The following is a 24204-nucleotide window of genomic DNA, read 5'->3' on the forward strand; positions in this document are numbered from 1 at the left end:
CAAAAGTCCCTGGAGAACTTGCTGCCCTATGAGGCAGCTTTTCCACGCTCAGAGAGTTCATTCCATTAGAATATTATTTCTTACATCAAGCCAATATTTACTTCCATTTAGATTTGACCTTTCAGTCCTACTTCTGCACTCTGATGCAACACAGAAGAAAGTTCCATTGCCCCTTCCATGAGAGAATGTTTTCCCACATTTGAACACTGTTACAAACCTCTTTGCTCATTGGCCAATTTTCTGTGCCAACAATCCCAAGTTTCTACAACTTCTCCTAGGACATTGTTTGAGCTGCATCAGACTTCAGGAAATTTCCTTGCAAACATTCATTTCTCAATGGCAGCCAGGTATTTTAGAATGCAGAGTGGTTTTTGAATCAGGTTTTCTGGAACTTGCCTTGAGATCTTGATCAAATTTATAAAACCCATGAGGCCACCAAGTTCTCCTCCTGAATGTGTGGGCAGAAATAACCCTCAAACTGTTTATTTTGTGTCATTTAAACTATAAAGCATATACAAAAATGCCTGTCAGGGAAAATCCTCTATAAATGTTAGTTTCTTTTTTCACTCTTGTTTTTCTGAAAGAGTAGCCTTTGAAGTACATAGTTTTTCCTTTAATATCTTGAGTTTGAATGAACTTTTAAATTTTCTGACTATAGGAGTACCTGGGTGGCTCAGTGGGTTAGGCTTCTGCCTTTGGCTCAGGTCATGATTTCATGGTTTGTGTGTTTGAGCCCCATATTGGGCTCTCTGCTGTCAGCACAGAGCCTGCTTCAGATCATTTATGCCCCTCTCTCTCTGCCCCTGCCTCTCTCTGTCTCTGTCTCTCTGTCTCTCTCTCTTAAAAATAAATAAACAAACTTAAAATTTTTTTCTGGCTGTATATTAATACTAAAATCATGTGTGTGTTTAAATGTCTGTATCTGGAGATATGTTTCAAATGGTGTTTCATATGTTAGGGTTAGTGAAATCTTCATTTCTTCCAAATTGAAGGGAGGTATTATTGTTTTGATACTTAGAGGTAGTAATTTAAATTACATAAATGACCTAAAACTAAGAGATTTGAGTACTTCATGCCTCTTTTAGATCCAGGCTTTTGGGAAGAAAAACAAATCTGAAGTTGGAAAGAGTTAGGGACAAATTGGATGCAGTGAAAAGGCCAGGAAAATAGGTGATCAAGTGGATTTAATAGCAGGCTGTGGTGTGACACCAAAATCATTAAGGAGAGAGAAAACACAGGTAAAGGGAGGGATATGAGTCGGAACAAAAAAGTCAGCTCACAGAGGAATACCAGCATTTGTGTGCAAAGAGTACTGCTTAATATGAGATATTTCTGAATCATAATATATAAAAATGAATAGAATCTGATTGCAAAGGAAAATGGCCAATAGAATAGGAGTGTGGAGACAAAAGAATGGATTTGGGTAGATACTATGTAAATTGTTTATAAGATTGTCTTATGTGACTGTTGGCTTAGAAAATACTCTTCAGTGTAAAAGAGGATAAAGTGAATTGTGAGAATGAATTGTAAATAAAAGCATTAGATTCAAGGTACAGTGTCGTTCATGCATGGCATACCCAAATGAGCCATGGTTCTGTGAGGTGATGGTAACTTGTTTTTCTTTTAAAGTCATGCACTTAATTTAACAAAGACAGCACATGCAGTAAAAAGAATGTTGAGATGAGAGTCAGGACCCTAGGTTTGAATTCCAGCTCCATAGCTGACTAGGTGTGGGACCTCAGGCAGGACAGTGAGGTTCTCTGAGCCTTGGGCTTGCCATGTGTAAAAAGAATTGTCCAGATGATTCCTACTTCCATTCTCAGCTACAAAAGCTTATTATTCTCTGATTCTGTGTTGTTAAGCAGCCCAGGGGAAGTTTCTTTAAGGGGGAGAGGGTCAAGATTGCAGAGGGGATTCCTGTCATCCGAGAGTCTCTAGTCAATTTGAAGAGATTACCTGAAGTTTCGATGCATAAGTAAATGGGTGAATAGATCACTGTTTGATTGAATTAAATAAAAATAATTTGAGAACTTATAAGAGAAACATGTTAGTAGAATCTGGTTGGACACCGAGTGTGAAATATGGGAAAAGAGATGCTGTTTATAAGGTATTCTTACCTTATCCCCAACATCTTCTAGTAATGAGTTGTATGAATTTGCTTTTAAAGTAGTTCTTTAGTTTTACTATTGTAATTTTGCCTCTTTTGGCCGAGCATGGCCATAGATGGCATCATTGAAGGGAGACATGGAAAGAAGGGTAAACTTATGACAAATTTGGGAAGGAAAGTGGGGGGCTTTTTGGGTGGAAGACACAGAACTTTACAAGACTTGGAAAGGAATATTTATGTATTCACTCAGTGAATATTTATGTGAGCATCTCTTCTCCTGTACTTGGCATGGTGTTAAACACTTGGGATTATTAAGGTAGCAATCCCCACTACCTAGAAATGAAGACAGATATCAAACATATAATTACATGAATGTGTAATTTCATATTTTGATGAATGTTATGAAATAAGAGAGACTAGAGAACCATAAGGGTAGGAAGTAACCAAAGAGGGCTTCTCTTAGGAAGTGTTACTTCTGCTGATATCTGACATTTGAGCAGCAGTTCAGTACATGAATACAAAGAGGGAGAAGTGCAGAGTGGATGGAGGGCATTTTAGGTAGAGGGGACAGCATGTGCAAAAGCCCTCGGACTGGAGAGTCCATGGTATGTTTGAGAAGCCAAAAAACTGATGTGGCTGGAAAATAAGGTGGTGCAGGGAGCAGAGAGGAGAATCCTGGAGAAAAAGACATGTGGGAAATGAGCACGGGTCACCCTTTGACAGAGTATAGACATCAGTACCATTATTTCTGTGTGCCCATCTGGAGGAAAGCATGCTATACTGAGAGGTGGGCACTGGGAGAATGGGGACGAGTATCATCTGTGCTTTGTGTTCTCAAATGGGCCTTTAAGGCACCAGCACCTCCATTAGGGAGTAGGATACTGACTTGGGAAATAGAAGGCTTTGGTTATTCCAATATACACATGACCTCTGAAATTGGAGCCAACTAGGAGGATAAGTCTGAGGAGTCATACAAAAGCCATGGCGAAAATGAGACTTGCTGTGTTAGCTTATAGGGTCACATGGAATTTCTTTCTTGCAAGTATGGCGTCACCAGACTGTGTGTTTTCCTCTCCCTTGTTCGTTATAATTAAGGAGACTTAATGGAAACCCTGCCCATAGAGTGTCTTCTCATATCAAGTCCAGGATTCTAGTTGTCATAGGCACCAAGAAATGACCATAGCCCCTCTGTGGTCAGCTTGAGACAGGTAAGTGAGTCACCCCAATCAATAGCACCTGGGCCCTCATTATGCACCAGACATTCTTTGTGTAACTTCTTCCTCTTCTTCAAACTTGGCTCAAAAATGAACCACTTGAGAGGGGAACAGTGGTGAAAGAGAGTAAGTATGGTAGATAGTGTCTTTCTGGAGGGTCCAATTGACTTGAAGATAACGTGAAAAAATTTATCTTGCATTCTAAGCACAGAGATATGGTAGCATACACTACAAAATATCCATGGAAGGTTAAGGTAAGAGTTAGAGATTTGAAGATATTTGTCCTTCTTTCAGAATAATTAAGGCCAAACCCCCAGATTCCTGGTGGATGATTTATTCCCTTTGGCTGTGGGAAATGTTTTGATGAACAACTTTGAGAGGCATGGAGTCTTAATTTGTGTTTGATGCTGTTTATAGGATAGCCTGTGCCTTTCTCACCAACTTCCTCTAGAAATGAGCTTTATGAGCTCACTTTTAGAGGCAGTTCTTCATATTCAGTGTGTTAATCTTTCCTCTTTTAAGTTTCAAGGGACGGTATTTCCAAATTCGATGAATACGAGTGTGTATCTGCCTCCACTTCTTACAAATTTTACTCTTGCCGTCTTGCTATTGCTCTCAGTGTCTTCCTTTTACCCATATGCCCACCCTCTCATGCACTTGTTTCTTCCTCTTCCTCCTAAACACTTTAGATGACCTTGTTTGACTCCTTTTCCTTTTCTGTTCTTTCTCTTTTTTGATGTGGCACTTAGACCAATGTGCACTCATCCGGGGCCAAGCAAATGATACTTTTGGAGGAGGATGAGATGATGTTTCTGTTTTATTTCCAGTGTCTTCCCTAATGACTGTAATTTTTCACCTTTGTTAGCTGCAGTGTTTGGGGGGAACTTATCCTTCAGGCCAGCTCCTACTCATTCATTATGACTCAGCTCATGGCACACTGCCCAACCCCGCAGCACTGACCGCTACTTCCGTGAGTTCTTCCAGCCCTCCTCTACCTCTGTGGGCATGCGCCTCATTGTGTTGTGTTGCACTTACCTGTTGACATATCTGTCTTCCCATCTAAGTTTTCAGTTTCTAGAGATCAGGGAACTTGTATTATTAATCTTCGCATCATCACACCTGGCATTGAGCCTAGCACATGCTAGGTGCTTAACGAATACTAAATAAGTTGAATAAAGTGATGTGAGTTAATTGAGTACAGGGAGTATTTACAATGATTTTGAAATTCTTTTATTCACTTGGGGAAATCCAATGTCAAAGAATAAAGGCACATAGTATAAGGGGATGTATCTTATGATCCAGCTGCTTAGAAATGGAATGGGAGAGACTTCAAGGGAGGGTTGCCAGATAAAATACAGGACATGTGTAAAATACAGGGTTTTACATGCCAGATAAATACATGCCAGATAAAATACAGGACATACAAGCTGTAAAATACAGCTAAATTTGAGTTTCAGATAAATAACAGTGTTTCAAAAAACATAACCATATTCCTACTGTTACATCTGACACACACACACACACACACACACACACACATTTATTTTTCATCTGAAATCAAATTAGCTGGGCATTCTGTGTTGTATTTGTTAAATTTGGTAATCTTACTTCAAGGTCAAATAGTCCCATTCTCTTCTTCAGGCATTTGTATATCTTTGCTAAGATTCAGGTCACAAATTGGTGGCCCTCAGGCAACATCTGGCCAGCAGGATCAATACACCTTACTTGCCCCACAGTACATTTAAAATTAAAAAAAAAAAATAATGTTTATTTATTTTTGAGAGAGAGAGAGAGTCACAGAGTGTGAGCAGGAGAGGAGCAGAGAGAGACGGAGACACAGAATCCGAAGAAGGCTCCAGGCTCTGAGCTGTCAGCACAGAGCCTGATGCGGGGCTGGAACCCATAAGCTGTGAGATCATGACCTGAGCTAATGTTGGACGCCCAATCGACTGAGCCACCCAGGCACCCCTAGTACATTTTAAATTTTTAAAATTTTTGCTAACACTGAAAAATACGGAGATTTCTCATAAAAATCTGAAATTTCAGTTCCCTTGAAAAACTATAAAGCCTGACCACACTAGATCAGCTGTCTTTGTCCAGATAAGGAACAGCTAAGCCCATTTTTAGATGGAGCATGAGCTTTGTGTATTCCCTGCTTCTCCCCAGTATTATGGGGAAATGTAGTCTGCCAAAGTTTATCACACCTTGCACCTGTTTTCCTTAGGGGTGAGAGGAAAGTGAAACCTTTTTTGAGCCCATGTCTCCATCAAAAGCAGGAAAACAAAAGATAACCAAAAGTGGCAAATGTTTCAATAAAAATGGGGAAAATCATCTTGAGTAAGTAAAGGAAGTTTCTTAGTGTGTTAAGTGCTAGCAAAATGATCATGTGTCTAAAGAACACAAACAGTGGTACTGTTTCTCTTATACCTCCCTCACATATTCACACTTACAGACTTGAGGGCATTTGAGTTCCTGATCTCCACAAGAAAGTAAGATCCCTGAGGGCAGAAACTTTTGTCTGGTTCATTGATGTATCCTAAACCCGTAGAGCAGTGCTTGGTTGTTAATAGACATTTGATCAATATTTATTAAACAAAGGAATGACTGATGTAAGCCATCTGAGAGAGAGAAAACCTTTATGGTTAGAAATCTTCAAGAAGAAAAGAAAATGTTGCCTTCTACAAAAGAATGACATGACTGGGTGAATGCCTGTTTTTAACATAAATATATCTATGCTATAGATGCCTGATATCTGTCAAGGGCAAAGGAAAAGGGCTGCTGAGGACAGAAGCCCTTGTCTAACTACCCAGAGCTTAGAGGGACATTGGATGGGTATTGTCTCCACCCGTTATCAAGGGAAGGATTTTTTGGAGAATATTTGAGGAAGGAACCAGAGGCACATGTTGGAAAAGACTCTCTGCCACTGTGTGACCTGGTTTCTCTCCTGCCTACCGCAAATACTTCCACAACCCAGGGGATTCTTCCTGTAGTCCTAAAGAACCCAGACAATTCCTACCACTCCCTCTGTGGCTACCAAGGAAACAAGTGCAGACACCTTATTATTTTTTTTTTTTATCAGAAACAGCCTCATTTTATATGAATGACAAAGACCATCATGACTACAATTCAGCAGAATACTACCTAAATTCCGTAGGTTTTGAGAAAAAAAATCGGGACAGATGTATATTAAATTTGAATTTGCTACAAGGGAGAGATTTTTTATAAATGTGTTCCAAACCATTCTTCCCTCTTCATGGACAGTATTCGGGCTCTAGGGAATCTGGCCGAATCACCAAAAGCTCACATAAAATGCATAGTTTGTTGTTTCTTCTGAATATGTCTGGTTACTGCCATATGGTCATTATTAATTCATAGTTAATCTTAGAAAATATTATCCTTAAGGGTGTGGTGAAAATACATAGCAGAGAAAAATATAGGGAAATGAGATTTTGGCTTTTAACAACAGATTCAACAATCTGGTCACACATCAGACTTCTAGCCTAGGAGTGGAAACAAACAAAAAGAAATGTAGCAAGATTTGTCATTATTATTCTTGGAGGTAGGTGTTAGATCCCTGTACAGTTGACCCTTGAACAACATAAGGGTTAGGGGCACTGACCCCCCGTGCGGTTGGAAATCCATGTATAACTTTTGACTCCTTAAAAACTTAACTGCTAATAGCCTATTATAGACTGTGAGCCTTACTTATGACATGAACAGTACTATATACTGTATTATATACTGTATTATTATAATAATCTAGAGAAAAGAAAATATTAAGAAAATAATAAGGAAGAGAAAATACATTGATAGTACTAGACTGCATTTATAAAAAAAAATCTGTGTATAAGTGAAGGCATGCAGTTCAAACCCATGTTGTTCAAGCATCAACTATATTAGCTTTCCATGGGCTGCTGTAACAGACTACCTCAAATCAGGTGACTTAAAACAATAGAAATTCATTGTCCTACAATTATGGAGGCTAGAAGTCCAAAATCAAGGTGTTGGCAGGGCCATGTTCCCTCTGAAATTTAAAAGGAAGTTCTTCTTTGCTTCTTCCTGACTTTTGGTATTTTGCCATTAGTCTTTGACATCCCTTGGCTTGTGGATATACCCCTTTGGTCTTTTGTCTTCACATGGCCTTCTCTCTGTGTTGTGTGTCCTCACATTGTCTTCCCTCTGTGCCTTTCTGTGAGTCCTAATTTATCCTTATGAGGGTATCCCTCATATTGGATTAGGACCCACCCTGGCCTCATTTTAACTTGGTTTCATCTACAAAGACCTTATTTTCAAATAAGCTCACATTCTGATAATACTAGAGGTTAGGACTTCAACATATCTTTTTTTGGTGGGGGGGGGGGCGGTGGACACGGTTCAAGCTATAACCTCCTAATGCAATCATATCATTCTTTGGACTTAAGCTTTCCAGGTATAACTTGTTGTTCCTCCTGTGGAATATTACATTGATTAAATTGCCTCTAGTTCTTTAGCCATCAGATGCTTTTCCCTGGCAGGCTGATGTAATTAGGGAACTAATAACTGGATCAATAAGGAAAAGAGCGTGTTCTTTCATATTTTCCATCTGTTCCAATGATTCATTTAGGGCTTTCTGTGTGTGTGTTGCCGCTGAATACGTGCTTGTTAAGAGATATGAGACCATGATATATAGGAGAAGAAGGGAAGGGAGAGGATCTGGATTATTCTCTGGTAAAAGTCCAGGAATGTCATCCTTGCAGGGAGGGGGCATCATAAGGCAGGATATGAAGAACAATCTCATATATATAACTTTATATGAATAAGAAATGTCCTTAAAGATATTTGCTGTCTGGAAAATATACTTTATTTTAGTGTTGCATGAAACACGTTAGGCTGAAGTCATGCAGGACTGTTTAAACAGCATGGGAGCTAATACACTGCTTGTCCTAAGAAGGATTCACTGCTATCCATGATAATGTCTGTGCAATACCATTTTGTGGAAAATCCCATATTGCTTTGCCTAATTCAAGGTCCCTCATATAAAAGTTGGAATTTTAATTTTTGGCCTTTTAAAAGGTAGTTTTAAAGATAAATGTAGTGTATACATTATGGTTAGAAATTATTATTATAAAAATATAAATAGAATAAAACATTGGCTTATATTCCAAAATATATTATATATATAATATATATAATATTCCAGTAAAACATTGGAATATTATATTCATTGTAAAGAAATTTGAAAGATATAGAAAAGTTTTATTAAAAAATTTTTTTTACGTTTATTTTTTGAGACATAGAAAGACAGAGCACAAGTTGGGGAGGGGCAGAGAGAGAAGGAGACACAGAATCCGAAGCAGGCTCTAGGCTCCAAGCTGTCAGTACAGAGCCCACCATGGGGCTTGAACTCACAAACTCTGAGATCATGACCTGAGCCGAAGTTGGAGCTTAACCAACTGAGCCACCCAGGCGCCCCAGAAAAGTTTTAAAAGTATATGTTAAAATATATACTGGGTAGCTTGGTCCATTGGGGGTGCCTGGGTGGCTCGGTCCATTGAACATTTGACTCTTGATTTTGGCTTCGGTCATGATTCCAGGATAGTGGGATTAAGCCCTGCATTGGATTCCCTGCTGAGCATGGAATCCTGCTTAGGATTCTCGCTCTGTATCTCTCTTCTCTCGCCTTTCTCTCTCTCTCTGTGTCTCTCTCTCCTCCTGCCCCTCTCCCCCACTCATGCTGTCTCTCTCTCTCTAAAATTAAAAAAAAAAGTACATGCTATCATAATCCCACAATTCAGAAATAACCACTGCTAATATTTTGGCATATTTCCTTCTGATATGTTTCAAGCTTTTACAATACTTTAAATAAAATTGGTGTGAATGTATGCATGTTTTGTAATATATTTTAAAGTAAATAATATATCATAAGCATTTTCATGTCATTAAATCACCTTCTAACACTATTCAATGGTTGCCTAAATTCTTTGAGTGTTAGAGCTTTAACTTTTTAATTACTAAAGTAATATATGTTCTTAATAATTTAAAAACCCACATAACCAAAAGAAAAAATACCAATGGCCTACAATCTTACCCTTGCACAGATAGCTAGTAATAATATTATGACATACTTTGCATGACAGTATAATTGTCTGAGTTTCTGTCTTCCACTGTTCATGGCATTTTTAACCTTTATAATTCCAGCACTTAGTTCCGTGCTTAAATCATATTGGTTGCTTGATACAATTTTAGTCAATGAGTGAAGGAAGGAAGAAATGGATGAACACTTATATGAATGGAGAGGCTGCAAAGATCCAGCTCGTGGTAAAATAAAGTTCATTTCAGACTCAGCAACTTACTGTGGATAGAGAGACAAGGTAGCTAACCAAAGACTCCTAATGAATAGGAGCCTGCTCTTTCTGTTCATCTGAATCAGCCTCTAGGCAGAGAATTCAATTTAATTTTTCTCCCATCAGTCAAACAGAAGAGCTGAAAAAGCAAAACCAGAGACAAGGAAGGCAGGAGGTGGAACAGACTTGGATGAGGAGATCAGCAGCTGATCTCTCGTTCTTTCTCTGTTAGAAATAGCATGAGATGAGAGGAGCCGTGCTTACCCTGAGAGTGAGCCCCAGCGGGAGCTGTGGTGGATGCATTTAGCCACTACTGGATCCTGCATGATGGGAGGACTGATAACTTCCCCCAGAGGATTGAGACGCCAGCAATGTCAGTGTGACCCTCATGGTTCTTCCCTGGCTTGTCTTTAGAGTTTGCAGCAGAGAAAGACACGATCATGCTGGGTTTTATTTGAAGGAATTTGGGGCTCTGATTCTATGATTGGAATCTGGGCTGACAGTCTGATATCTTTGGGCTATAGAAGGCTCCAACCAAAGTCTCTTCTATATTTAATTAGGAAACATGTGTCTTAAGTCTGAGCATCTGTCCCTCAGACACCTGCCATGGGAAGGAGAGTGATCCATTTCTTAACACTGCAGGAAATCTCAGTCCTTGAAATAAAATATAAGAATATATCCTTTCCAATGCAATGGTCTGGTCCTCACCAACTCTCTCCCTCCTCCCAATCCCCTCCCCAATAGAAATATACATACAGATAAATATAAGATCAGCCACAAATAGTGGGATGGATAGGAAGAGAGACAGAAAAATGGACAGACAACCTCCACCTCCTTTTAGCCAATGACAGGCGTCACATTTCTCCTTCCTCTTAAAAGCTTCTCCATGGGATGCCTGAGTGGCTCAGTAGGTTAAGTGTCCAACTTTGGCTCAGGTCATGATCTCACAGTTCATGAGTTCAAGCCCCACTTCAGACTCTGTGCTGACAGCATGGAGGCTGCTTTGGATTCTTTCTTTCCCTCTCTCTCTGTCTCTCCCCAGTTCTCTCTCTCTCTCAAAATAAATAAATAATTAAAAAAAAAAGAAAAAAGCTTCCCCATAAGCCAGGCTCAAGACCTTGGCCATATTGACACTTTGTTCTTATTGTTTCCTCCACCCAGTAAAATCTGTATCCATCTTTTGTCCTGTCCATACCACTCATCTCCAGAGGCCTAGGTCAAGCTGTGTAGCTCCAGGAAGGCTAATTATTCCATTTCTTGCCCATTTCTCAACTTCTATAGCTTTAGCCTTTGGTGTCGTGTATGTGTATTTGGGAGTCATCTATGTATAAGTTGAGAGACGGGCAAGATTAACATGGGTGGAAATGGAAGAGTGAGGCTTCCTGGAGAAATAGAGATAGGTGGTGTGGATGGGACGGGAGGCAGATAGAGATTTTTTATGTGTATTTGAGGTTCAGGAAGGGGTTGTCATTTTGGTTTCTGAAGAATTGGATGTGGCTCTGTGTGTTCTACAGTATAATGGTCTAGAATTAGTTGCTGTCTTCACTAGGCTTGTGAATATAGAAAGGACAAAGGGTGATGGGGAATAATTTTGCCTGATTTTCCCATATGCAGAGTTGAATACACACAGTAGTTAGTACTTACCGATGGAATGGGAATCCGGTTTGGGTGAGAGTTGGTAGAGTTAGTGAAGTATAGTATAAACTGTGATCAGCTAAATCAGTATTGGCATCCTGGTTTTCATACAGTTGTTATAGCCACTTTAAAGAATCAAGCATCAGTATCTTCATCTATAAAATGGGAATGCTAATATATCTCCTTAACTACCATATAGGATATTTTGAGTATACAGATACGTATTTACGTGTATATATGTATGTATGCATAATATGTTATATCCCAACACACACATGCACACATCTATGTTATTTACTGGACAAAAAGAAACATTGTTATGTAGTTTATGGTGCCAATGTCCAATAAATATTGGAATTAAATTGAAATGGTCTAAAACTTCCTCAAGCCCCACAAAGCTTATTTGAGATTACCAGATGTTCATACAAAAAATTATTTCTGTTTGAGTTGCATGACTGAGGACTCAGAACTTTACAGATGGCAGCGTTACCTGGGTGTGGCGTGCCAGGCAGCACATTCCTATAGGTGAGCACTACCGGGGATGTGATAATGGGGAGATACTTCACCTGACCCCATTTCTATAAACTTGAGGCCCATCTGCTTCTGCCTTTCTTAGTTTCCCCACCTATAAAAGTGTGGAGAATGTAAACATAATAGAATTCTCATTATAAACTAGGTACCATGATTCCATGGAAGGAGATGTGAGCTAGGCATCAAAAAACTTAAATCCTAGTTACGTTGACCAAAACTTAACTTCTCCAAGACCAAGTTTCATTAACTTCGAAATAGGTTTGTGTGCTCACCTGTTATGTGTCAGGTATTGTATAACTGCTGATACATAAGGGTTAATTGGGCATGATCTATGCTCCTCTTATGACTCATACTCTGATGGAGGGAGGGACATGCCAACCATTATTGGCTTGGTGTGAACTGCTTCTTAGAGGCAGACAGTAAAAATAGTGATGGTACCGGCTGGGAGTGGTTGACTCTGCTTATAGATTAGAAACTGCTTGGGGCACCTGGGTGGTTCAGTAGGTTAAGCATCTGACTCTTGACATCAGCTCAGATCATGATCTCAAGGTTGTGAGATCGAGTCCTGCATTGGGCTCTGCACTGATGGTATGGAGCCTGCTTGGGATTCTCTCTCTCTCGCTCAAAATAAGTAAGTAAATAAATAGGTAAATGAATAAACAAACTTAAAAAAAAGAAAATATTTGAGAGCAAAGATTCAAGTGAGTTATAACTGCCTTGCCTTACTGTCATTGTCCTTGTAAGTCTCAAAAGCATGTGAAAGTGCAATGTGGTCCATCTATTAATATTATTATTATTATTATTATTATTATTATCACCACTATCAATTAGATACAGATATTGTACTTCCAGACATACACTTAAAAATAAACCCCATACTCTTGGCTAGTCTCTTATAGGAATGTTGGCCTTTCCTTTATGTGTTCAAAAAGGGTCACACTCTACATCCATAAAGTAAGTGAATGTGGAATCTGACTTTATTAGCTATACTGAGAGTTCTTCATTTTTCCAAAGTCTTGAGCCTCCTCCAGAATTTTTTCTCCTTTCATCTCTCTATGTTACTATCTATACTGACTTGTCTGTTTAATTACTGATTTATGCAACAGATATTTATTTAGTGAACACCTCCTATGTATTTAAGGAGTATAAATGCAACTAAATAATACAGACAAATCTGAAAGACATAACCACATATTACCTTATGGCAAGTGCTCAGAGGAAACCAAAGTTGGGTGCAGTGAGTTGAGAAGCAAGAAAGAGGAGTGGGTTGAAGTGGGCAGAAAAGGATCCGGGGAGGAAGCCACATTTGTGGGTACATGGCTGAGTAATGTTTACTTAGGCCTAAGCATGGCCTTATCTCTGTGAAGACATGGGAGTATAAATAAGGGTGGTATCTTGATTGACACTGGAGTCCATTTCATTTGGATTATGTATTGGAGCAGTAGGAGATAAAACTTCACTAGCACAATATTTTGCATATAATATTGGCTCAGATACCAGCTGATGAGTATTTTTACGTGTGTTTCATTTCTCTGACAGCACAGAATCTACCTCTTCTTTATCTTCACATCCACCAGAGTGCCTGATGCATAGGAGATATCCAATAAGTAAATTCTTAGCGAATTTTGCTGAATTGTTTTAAATGTAGCTAAAGACCTCAAGGAATTTACGGGTGTGCCTGGGTGGCTCAGTTAAGCATCTGATGCTTGATTTCTGCTCAGGTCATGATCCTGCGGTTTGTGAGTTTGAGCCCCGTGTCAGGGCTCTGCTCTGATGGTGTAGAGCCTACTTGGGATTCTCACTCTCTCTCTCTCTTTGTCTCTCTCTCTCTCTCTCTCTCTCTCTCAATCTCTTAAAGATAAATAAATAATCTTAAAAAATTCTTTAAAAAAGACTTCAGGGAATTTGAAGAAAAATAAGATAGAATTTTACAAAAGATTTTGTCCCTGAAGGAGAGAATGATAGATGACATCAACTCAGCTCAAAAACACCAGCCGATCGGATATATGTGGAGCACCTACCTGGTGCTAGAAGGCACCATGATAAGCCCAGCACATCATATTCATATTTTCATCTCGATAAAATGGGTGTCTACTTGGGTGTGTTGGAAGGTCCTTATCCAGGGGCATACCACATGTATTTATGTTGAATGGTTCCCTCGATGCTTATGCTTTCCTCACGTCATTGTTTTGCAGCTGTACAGCTCCATGGACTTTGGAAGACGGTGGCAACTCGTGCATGAACGCATCACACCCAACAGGTTTTACTGGTAAGCCCCATCCGCACACTCACTGCCCTCTGGGATAAAGAACCGTCAGACAGCCTAGCTCTCTGGACAATCCTGGCCACCTTCAGCACTTGAAGACAGATTGTTCTAGCCCTTGGCTATTCAGTGTGGTTCACTGACTAGCAGCATCAGTATCACCTGGGAACTTGTTAGAAATGCAGAATCTCAGGCAAGGCTTCCTGGGCAACAATCTGCATGTAACATGGTCCCTAGTGATTTAGTGTGTACATTAGAGGTTGAGAAGCCCTGGGCTAGGGTGTTCCATGAGAAATTCATGACCAGGTGCTCTTAGCTATATACTTATCCCCCCTTTTTTGTGGGGGGGAGTGTCTATTTTATGTACCCATTCTAAAAGTGGTATTTCCTAAAATGTACTCTGAAGAACACTAGTTCCACAAAATTTGATAAGCATTTCTATGGTCAAATGATTTTAAATAATAATTATTTAAGTCTGCCTTACTGAAGATGCAGGGCTCGTGTTAGGATATTTAAGACTCTGGGGAAGCCCTGACTGAAGAAGTCTACCAACCATTCACTGATTTCCAAACTTATTTCACTACAGAATCGTTTTCTCGTGTCACAAATGATAACTCCTTCAGAAGAACTTCCGTGGAGCACATTTTGAGAAGCCTTTTTAAAGAGTACATATGTGTTCCAAATGGAAAATTAGCTCCCCCTCATCAGAAAGTGTTTTTTTTAATTGGTGTTCCTTTATACGTGCATACTATTTTTACCTTGGTTGTAGCAAAGAAAACTTGGTTTGGTATAATTCTATATTTTCTTTTTCCCTGCTGCAATATGAAAATGCTTCTTATTTGTATCTCACTTTCATTTCAGCAGAGGTGTGGCCAAAGGAATAGAGAATAGGAAGCATGCATCAAAGTGGTTAATATGTGTAATTCTGTGCTTAATTAAAACAAAAGCAAAGTTAATCTTTGAAAGTAGTCTGTATTCCATATTTCTTTCTAACTACCTTAGTTCAATGCCCTTAAAAAATCATGAAATGGGGGATGCTTGGGTGGCTCAGTTGGCTGAGCATCTGACTTTTGATTTCGGCTCAGGTCATGATCCCAGGGGTCATGGCATCGAGCTCCGCGTCAGATTAAGATTCTCTCTCTCTCTCTCTCTGTCTGCTCCTCTACACCAACCTCTAAAATTAAAAAAATAATAATTGAATGTCCATTTATGTCTTATACAAGGTGGGGGTGGCGTGTGTGTGTGTGTGTGTATGTGCACGTGCATGTGTATGTAGTGGGGGATGGTGATGAGTACTTTGTACATGTATATATTCACACCAACATCTTTGAAAGCAGTGGCTCCCTACAGTTCCCTCTGAACCCACAAAACTATGACCAGAATTAAAAAGGATAATTGTAGAAGCATGTTGTGAAAACACACTGTGTACTGTGTATTGATTGTACACAGTGAAGATAATTGGGAGAAAGCAGTGAGGACCGGGAAGTGCTCTTGGCTCAACAGCTGGACTATCCCAAGTTAATTTGGCCTTTTCAGACCGACTACTATTTGGTCTGTACTATTATTACACTTAATATTTGATCTGTATTTAGGACTACTAAGATTTTTTAATAGACTAAAGCACAAAAGGAAATATTTGTTTCTCTGATATTCCAGCCATGTGACTACAGCCTTTTGCTCATCTCAGAAGGACCTGTTTCTCTGTACCATCATGCAGAGGTCCATCAAAAGAAAAAAAAATCCTCTGCTATTTCTGGAACAAACTCTTGAGATGGTGAGGCTGTTGGCTGACTAGGAAGTCAAGTTGATGGAAAAGGAAAGTACAATAGACTGGATAAGCCTTGTCATCATTTCTGAAGGAAATTAAATTAAGTGGATGAGGGGCAGCATTTTCCTATGTTTTGCAAAGAGCAAGAAGAGAAGGTTCCAGCTGTGGTCTGCCCTCCCCCTTCCTTTGTGTAGCAGAAAGAATAAATCCCCAGGTCCTGATAATTGTGTTTCATCTCTCCTGCACTCTGAGATTCTTTCATATATGCCCCCATGGGGAAATATAAAAGTTAGTGCCCGTGCTGGCTAGCCAAGTGGTAGCTGGAAATTCCATCTTTGTAATTATCACTTCTTCATTTCTGATGTATAATTGCCATGATTATTCTTCTAGGTGTCACAGAAGTTGCAGTGGAAGTGCTCACGTTACACAGACCTTTTTTTCCCCTCAGTGACAGAATCCATGTCTGTCTCAAGCTCTAATCCATTTATGTTGAAGAGACACGGCCTGTGTGGGTTAGGAATAGAAACATTCACTAGGTACCTCCTTGAGAAAAGACAAAGAGTGTGTCGTGGAGCTCTGCTTTGGCTGACACAGGGACTCTTCAAGCTCTGGTTCCCTCATCTCTGTAATGGGAGCAATATTCTTGTCAATTCTGTAAGGTTATTGACAGGAACAGATATGATCAATTGGACATTTGGCAATTTCATGTCTTCAGTTTCATATCAGATTTATAATTTGTGCATTATAAGTCATTGAGAATTATGCTTATTAGCACTTCCAAAGACCATGGCACCTAAGTGCTTTGCTATTTTTCTGGGACACAAATTTGTTGTATCCCACTCGCGATAAGTTTGTATACCTATGGTCATCTGATAACAATTGTTTGGATCTGATTTACTATCACAGATTCACTTCTCAGCCTAACTTCCACTGCTCTCTGTTCTTTATAATGCTCTTCATAATTCTTATGAAATGGTAAAACAAAAACTAATCAACAACAAAAATCCCTAAAACTACTTCTCTGGGAGGGATGGTACAGAGTGAAGTGGTACTGGGGACAGTGGGGACACATTGGAGGGAGTGCAGTCATGCTTAAAACAAGATATTGAGATGAAGGATGATGTTAATACTTTTATCTTGCATGTAGACAAATAGAGTGAGTGTGCAATTCACGGATAATATTGCCCAAATATTATTATCTATAATTTGGAGATTTGCAATTGTCTAGAGAAAGATCCTTCATAAGATTTCTTCCCCCATGCCACCTTCAGTTGATGGAGAGATGGAATCCCCCTGGAGAGGATTCTTGGGAAGAACACTGTGATCCAGGGTGATTTTTGCCAAGGCTCCCGGAGGAAGAACCGACCACACACATACCTCATCGTTGCTGTAATGGCTGTGAAATGGATGAGTTAGGTGTAGTAAGGGGCTGCCATTATTATCCATTTCCTCCTTAGTGCCCCACAGTGCCTTTGAGTTAGGCCAGGAATGGGGCACAATATTGGTTAGCAGTAATAAGAAAAGCTTCATCTGGAGATAAAATTTTCTCTGTGAATTCCAGATTTGTCACCCCATCAAGACAGGTCACCTAGGAATCTTACGTTATGGATTGATTCAGCTATCGGATACATGCGTAAAGAATAGGACCGACTGACATGAAAACTCCTTCTTTGTATGTGACCCTTTCACTCCTTTGATACCTCGTTAATAGGAAGATCAACAGGCCTGTCTTGTGTTCCCATTTATCACTCCAACGCTTCAGCAATTATAATTTGCAAGCCGAGCACAAAAGTGGAATATATGTCTTAACACAATCCCTTTCTAGTCTGCTTGAGCAGAGCTATCATGGGGGAAAAGTATGTATTTCTTTTGTTTTTTTGTTTTGTTTTGTTTTTGTTTTTGTTTTAATATCCTACTGAGCTGCAAATGAATAGTATTTCCACTCTTCCGTTGGGAGATATTTAACAGGCAGGCACATTCTGCACTGAGAAGATTGTTTTCTTTGCACATGCAGTGTGAATACTTGTTGTGGTTCCCATCTTTGCCTTTGTGGCCCCTCACCCTCCCTCGGTGTTTACCTTCTTCTGGTGTAGCTGGGCTGGCCTCTAAGTGCCTCTGGTCTCTGATGGCATTTGCTTATATAGTGTTGTGAAAGAGAGAAAGAATATCTCCAATATCTCCTCCTTATTAACTTCCCTTAATTATTGTGTCTCCTGAAAGATCACAGTCCTTTTGTTCCTATTTCTTGCCATCACTGCAGGAGGGTGTTCTAATAAAGTATACACCCTAAGGTATCCCAGACTTTAAACTCTTACTCCTTTTCTGGGCTGTTTGGATTGCAGTGTGGACTGCTGTTGAGGGTAAGAAAGCCCACAGGAAGTCAATAGATGTAGTACTGGTTTTAGATCAACCCACTTTAGAGGGTTCAGGAAGATGGTTCCTTAAGGACTGTTCTTTTGAGCTGTTATGATGCCTAGTTGCTGGCGGACCAGTGGCTGCTGTGTAGGGACAGTCAGGATGGGCTCCACGTCTCTATTGTACTTTGATTAAGATCAGTGTAGTCACTGTAGGTTCATGATGATGGTTGTGCCAGCATCTTTTCTTTTGCTTTTTCAGAAAGACCATAAGGGAGAGTAAGAAAAATGGAAAAGCAGAGCTGTCCCTCCAGGTGTGTGTAGATAGGAGGTCCTAGGAAAATGTCTTTTAAAAGAGAAAGGGATGGAATGGAAAACAAACAACAGACTAAAAGTCTTCTCATTGCAATCTTGCCTTTCCAAGCTTTTATTGTTCTTTTTTTCCCTAGTCTCTTCTTGTCTGCATATGCTCATTTATACATAACCTATACACATTAAATGTGAGTTTCTGCAGTCTGATTTTTCTCCTCTTAATGTTCTATGATAACAATTTTTATGTTATTATAAGACCTTTATAACCATCATTTTTAATTGTCTATGCAACACTTCATTATATAAATATACATACTTTATTACTGTGTTTTATGTTTATTGGATATTGGAAATTTCTACATCTTTCATTACCATAAATAACAGTTTCATTAATGTTTTATGCATATGTCTTCAATATCTGGGATTGTTTTCTTGGACCAGTGTCTAGGTAGCCCAAGCAAAAACTTTGACTGTGTTTTTCCCAGTCTCAGCAGAGTGTCACATTTCAGTGATTATGACCCGATTTCCATATTGAAAGCATTTCAGAGCAATGCCAATTTTTACTGAACATTTTCTTAAATGGGATGCAAAGAAGCATTTCATCACACAGCAAGTGCTTTCTAAAACTCCTTTGCCCCTGTTTGTCTCTAGAAGTCCTGATCATAATGGTAGTTACTTTATCTTTTCCTTCTCTTTCTATGGGCTCCCAGTCACAGAGGCTTATTGTCCCAGAAGTCTCCTTTCAGAGCCCTGCTACACTTACACCTTCCTTCCCAGGTATCACAGGCTTTTCTTACATGTGGTGACCTACCCTCTGTCCTTTACTTCTCCGTCTATTGTTCACACCCCATGCCTCCAGCAAATCAATGTAATACTTGTTAGGTGCACATCTCTTAGAACATGGAGGAGGGGGAGTTGGTAATTTTTAGGGCTTAATATTTTTGGTTGGATCACCACCAGACGGGGAATCGTTACATCCAAATACATACGTTTTGAATGTCTTTAATACCTGTCATTGAAAATATTATCAAAGTTGTGTGCTAATGTATATTCCTGCCTACAACATAGGCAAATATAAGTCTATTTGTAGACATAATATTTACTTCCTCCTTGTGGCAGGCAGCCTCCAAGATGGCTTCCAGTGGTGTCTGTCTTCTGGGGACCCTTCCATTGTGTAGTCCCCTCCTTTTGAGTTTGGGCTGAATGTAGTGACTTGTTGCTAGTGAATAGAATGTGGAAGAGGTAATGAGAATGTCACTTGAGACACCTGGATTCAAAAAGATAGTGGTTTTCATCTTAGGTACGCTCTTGCTTGCTTGATCAAAGCAAGCTGCCATGTTGGGAACTGCACTGTGAATAGACCTATGTGGCAAGGAACTGAGGGAGGTCTCCAGCTAGTATTCAGTGAGGAACTTAGAGCCTCAGTCCAACAACTCAGTTCCAACAAGGAACAACTGAACCCCTGCCAACAGTCACATGGGTGTGCTTGGAAGCAGCTTTTTCTCTGCTCATCCTTTAGCTGAGATTGCAGCCCCAGCCAACACATTGGCTGTTTGCCTTGTCAGAGACCTTGAGGCAGAGACACTTACTTGAGTCATGTCCTCATTCCTGACCCATAGAAATAGTAAGATAATAAACATTTGCTGTTTTTAGCTGCTAAGTTTTATGGTAATCTGTCACACAGCAAGTGTGCACCTGTCCTTTCAGAGAAGTGTTAATTTCACTTCAGACAAAAAAAATCTCATGTTTTTGAATCCTAGACCTACCCCTCTCAGCATACTAGCAGCTATGGGTGTAGAAGACATTGGGCAGAGAAGCAGGAGGTAAAAATGGGGAATAATTACCTTGAGGTAATGTGGTTGGCATGAACCCTCTTGTACCTTTACCTCCATTTAAACTCTGTAGATCTGGTATGCTATGTTTTGTATGCTATGTTTTGCTATGTATGCTATGTTTTGCTTCCAATATGGGCTCCTCTTCATCCAGGAACTCATTTAGACCCTAAACTATGATTCCTGAAGAACTACATGGCAAGTCATTTAGGCTATTAATACATTAGCCACGACAGAGACAGAGTTAAGGAACGGGCTGAATGGCTTGAGATTGCTTCCTGGAAAATCAAGGTCTTTTCAAACAAAGTGAACATTATGGGTTGAATTTTTGAAGCTGCCTCTAAATGTGCATCTACAATTTTGCAAACACAGTCATTTGCAATCTCAAGTAATGGGATTTAGGCATCGACCCGATATAAGAGATCAGATTTAGAGGCCCTTTGCAAACCAGGGTATGCCACAAATAATATTTAATTCAGCTCTCCCTTACATTTTTAAAATGGTATGGCAATTTAAAAATGCATTACATTCAAAATAATACATGCAAGGTCAGGAGGGGAGATGTGAAAATTCAGCTTGCAAGCAGAAATCAGTTTCTACTTTGCTGGTGGGGGCTGCCCATGCTGTCCGTCTGGTTACATCTTGGCCTTGGAAGAGCTATGTTAATGCTAAGAGCAAACGCAGTGCTCAAAAGCCATACATGGTAGTCAGCACTGAGGAAGACACAATGCTTTGACAAGGCCTTGGGATATCTGAAAATACTTGTGTATGTTCAACATAGAATTCACAGATAGCCACAATACTCACCTAATCCAATGTAAGGCGAATTCCAGGATACAAATGGAAATACCATTCCTCCTTCTTTCTCTATCTAGCCTTGGCTGCTAGTGTCTCTGGAATTAGAGACACATGACTTCCAAATGCGTATACCACACAGATGATTATGAGGAAGACATGAGAACATTCTTTCAGCTTAGAGACAGTGGAATCTCACTGATAAATAAACTTTCAGAGGAGAGCAAGTTTGACTGTCCTTACAGTGGGAGAGATTTGAGTTGGTTAGAGTCCTATGAGGGCTGGGTCGGGAGACCCCCCTCCCCCTAGGTAGAATAGAACATTTTGACTGCTGCCCTCTTCTTGAAGGCCAGATTGTTCATGGAGGGCTTGCTCCTTACATGAAGAAATGTGGATAGTAATAAATTGTTCTGCACCCTCATGAGTAGAAAGTATGAGAATTTGGTGGGTCAGGAAGAGGACTAGGGAGAGAAAAAAGAACAGAATGTTGAACAGAGGAACCCAAGGAGAAAACGCCACATTGAACACATGGAGGCTGTTTAAAATGCAGGTTGGATGCAGGATTGTGAAAGAAGTCACCCTTTTTCTCATTGAGCAACATGTAAGAATGTTCTGTTACAGCCGAGGCCAAGGGTATGTATTAGTCTGCTGGGATTGCCATAATTAGAAACCATAGACTGGGCAGTATAAACAACAGAAATTTATTTTCTCATGTTTCTGGAGGCTGGACGTCTGAGATCGGGGTGCCAATATGCTTGGTTTCTGGTGAAAGCTTCCTTCCTGGCTTGTAGATGGTCACCTTCTTGCCATGTCCTCACGTGGTGGAGGCGGGAGCAAGCTCTGGTCTCTTCTTATAAGGACACTTAGGGGTTACAGCTTCAACATGTGAATTTGGGCAACGAGAGGAGATAGGAATCAGTATGGCAGGATATAAAGCAGGGAATAACTTGGAAAGGAATGCAGACTTTCTAGAGAACCTCTTACCAACAAGAGTTCTGGAACAGAAATGGCCAGGCAGGGGCGCCTGGGTGGCGCAGTCGGTTAAGCGTCCGACTTCAGCCAGGTCACGATCTCGCGGTCCGTGAGTTCGAGCCCCGCGTCGGGCTCTGGGCTGATGGCTCAGAGCCTGGAGCCTGTTTCTGATTCTGTGTCTCCCTCTCTCTCTGCCCCTCCCCCGTTCATACTCTGTCTCTCTCTGTCCCAAAAATAAATAAATGTTGAAAAAAAAAAATTAAAAAAAAAAAAAAAAAAGAAATAGCCAGGCATGTGGGGAAAAGGGGAGAGGTAATGCCAAAACTACAAAAAATAATTTTAAAAAGAAACAAACACATTTTACTTTTTTTCCTGATTTTAGACACAATGGAAGTCTGTTGTAGATATTTAAGGAAAAGCAGAAAAAGAAAAAGAAATAATTACCTATAATTTCACTGCCCAGAGAACATCACTTAAAAAAATCAAGTACTTCATAAATTTTTCCCTAGTATAATTTTTAACACGAATATTTCAGTTTCATCATAATTGAGATCATGTTGTGTATAAAATGTGGTCTCTTTTAAAAAACGTACTTTATGGGGCGCCTGGGTGGCTTGGTTGGTTAAGCGTCCAACTTCAGCTCAGGTCACAATCTCGCAGTCCGTGAGTTTGAGCCCCGCGTCGGGCTCTGTGCTGACAGCTAAGAGCCTGGAACCTGTTTCAGATTCTGTGTCTCCCTCTCTCTCTGCCCCTCCCCTGTTCATGCTCTGTCTCTCTCTGTCTCAAAAATAAACGTTAAAAAATTTTTTTTAATAAAAAAAATAAAAAACATACTTTAACATTTTCCTGTACCATCCTATACACTTTCCAAACATAATTTAGAACTTATATCATTTGCATTTTATTCTGATTGGTGGATATATAACTTAATCATTCATTCATCATTTAACATTGATTCTTGCTTCTAAACTTTTATTATTAAAAAAGGCATTGGAATGTTGTTTTGAAAACCTTTAAGTATTATTTGTCCTAAGTCTGATTATTATAATTTTTAAGGATAGAGTACCAAAACTATATATAATATCGTCATGCCAAATTGTTCTCCAGAAAGTTTATGCCAGTTTCCACTCCAACTAGTAAAATACCACTTCACTACACCTCATAAAAATTTAATTTAAAAAAGTAATCTAATTCAGTAGGCAAAAATGAATTTTTCTTGTCTTCGTTTGCATTTCTTATCAGACCGGTGAGTTTAGACATGTTTTCATATATTTATTAGCCATTGTGTTTCTTTTATGTGGCCATCTGTTTTTTCTTTTTCTTTATTATGAGTTCTTTATATGGTCTCTCATTTTGTTTCAATATTGTACCCAGTTTGTTCTTTGGGTTTTAATTGCCTTATGATTTTTAACATACTTTTTAGTTAAAAAAATTTGTACAGATCTTTTTCTTCTTCCCACTGTAATGTCTTTTATTACTTCATGTTCAGATAGTGCCCTCAATGTGTGATCATGTAAATATTATATGAAGTTTTCTGATTTGTAATGCAGCTTTATAAATACATATAAATACATAATATATTTTTATATATTAGATATATATTGAATATAGTATATACTATGCATAAATTAGGTAAAATATGGCAGAAAAATACTGAGCATTCTCTGACACTGTGCTTCAAAAATCTCATATTAATAGTTGTCCATATCATCCTTTGACCATATTATAATCAGTTTAATAAAGTAATAATTTTATTCATACTGATGGATATTTTTAGAACGTATAGGATTTCTATTTTTTTTAAGTAAAACAAAATCTAATGAGTGTGTTCCCACTTAATTCTGTTCCTATGGACTGTCTCATCTGATGATCTCCTGCAAAGGAAGCTCTGGTCATGTTAGGTACCCTTGATGTTGGTGGCATCAGTCAGCTTTTATTCTACTGGATTGGTTGGTCCTCTGTTTCCTGAGCTAGATCTTACTGTGTTTAACTATTGTTGATAATACATGATCATGCCTAGTCTTCTCTCCTGTGCTACGTAAGAAAATAAAACAAAAATAGAACCCCTACTTCTTTTTCAAAATATTCTTGGCTTGTG

At 39.3% G+C, this 24204-nt stretch overlaps 1 protein-coding gene across 2 annotated transcripts in view; it reads left to right on the forward strand.

Annotated features, from left to right (window-relative positions):
* Window positions 1-24204, forward strand: part of SORCS3 (sortilin related VPS10 domain containing receptor 3) — a 593451-nt gene that overhangs the window by 367979 nt on the left and 201268 nt on the right. For both annotated transcript variants that reach the window (XM_045438831.1, XM_045438829.1), the window contains exon 5: window positions 14006-14079. In XM_045438831.1, coding sequence (XP_045294787.1) covers window positions 14006-14079 — 74 coding nt within the window. The remainder of the gene's footprint in view (window positions 1-14005; window positions 14080-24204) is intronic.

Source organism: Leopardus geoffroyi, chromosome D2 (assembly GCF_018350155.1).
Source record: "Leopardus geoffroyi isolate Oge1 chromosome D2, O.geoffroyi_Oge1_pat1.0, whole genome shotgun sequence".
Taxonomy (NCBI): Eukaryota; Metazoa; Chordata; class Mammalia; order Carnivora; family Felidae; genus Leopardus; species Leopardus geoffroyi.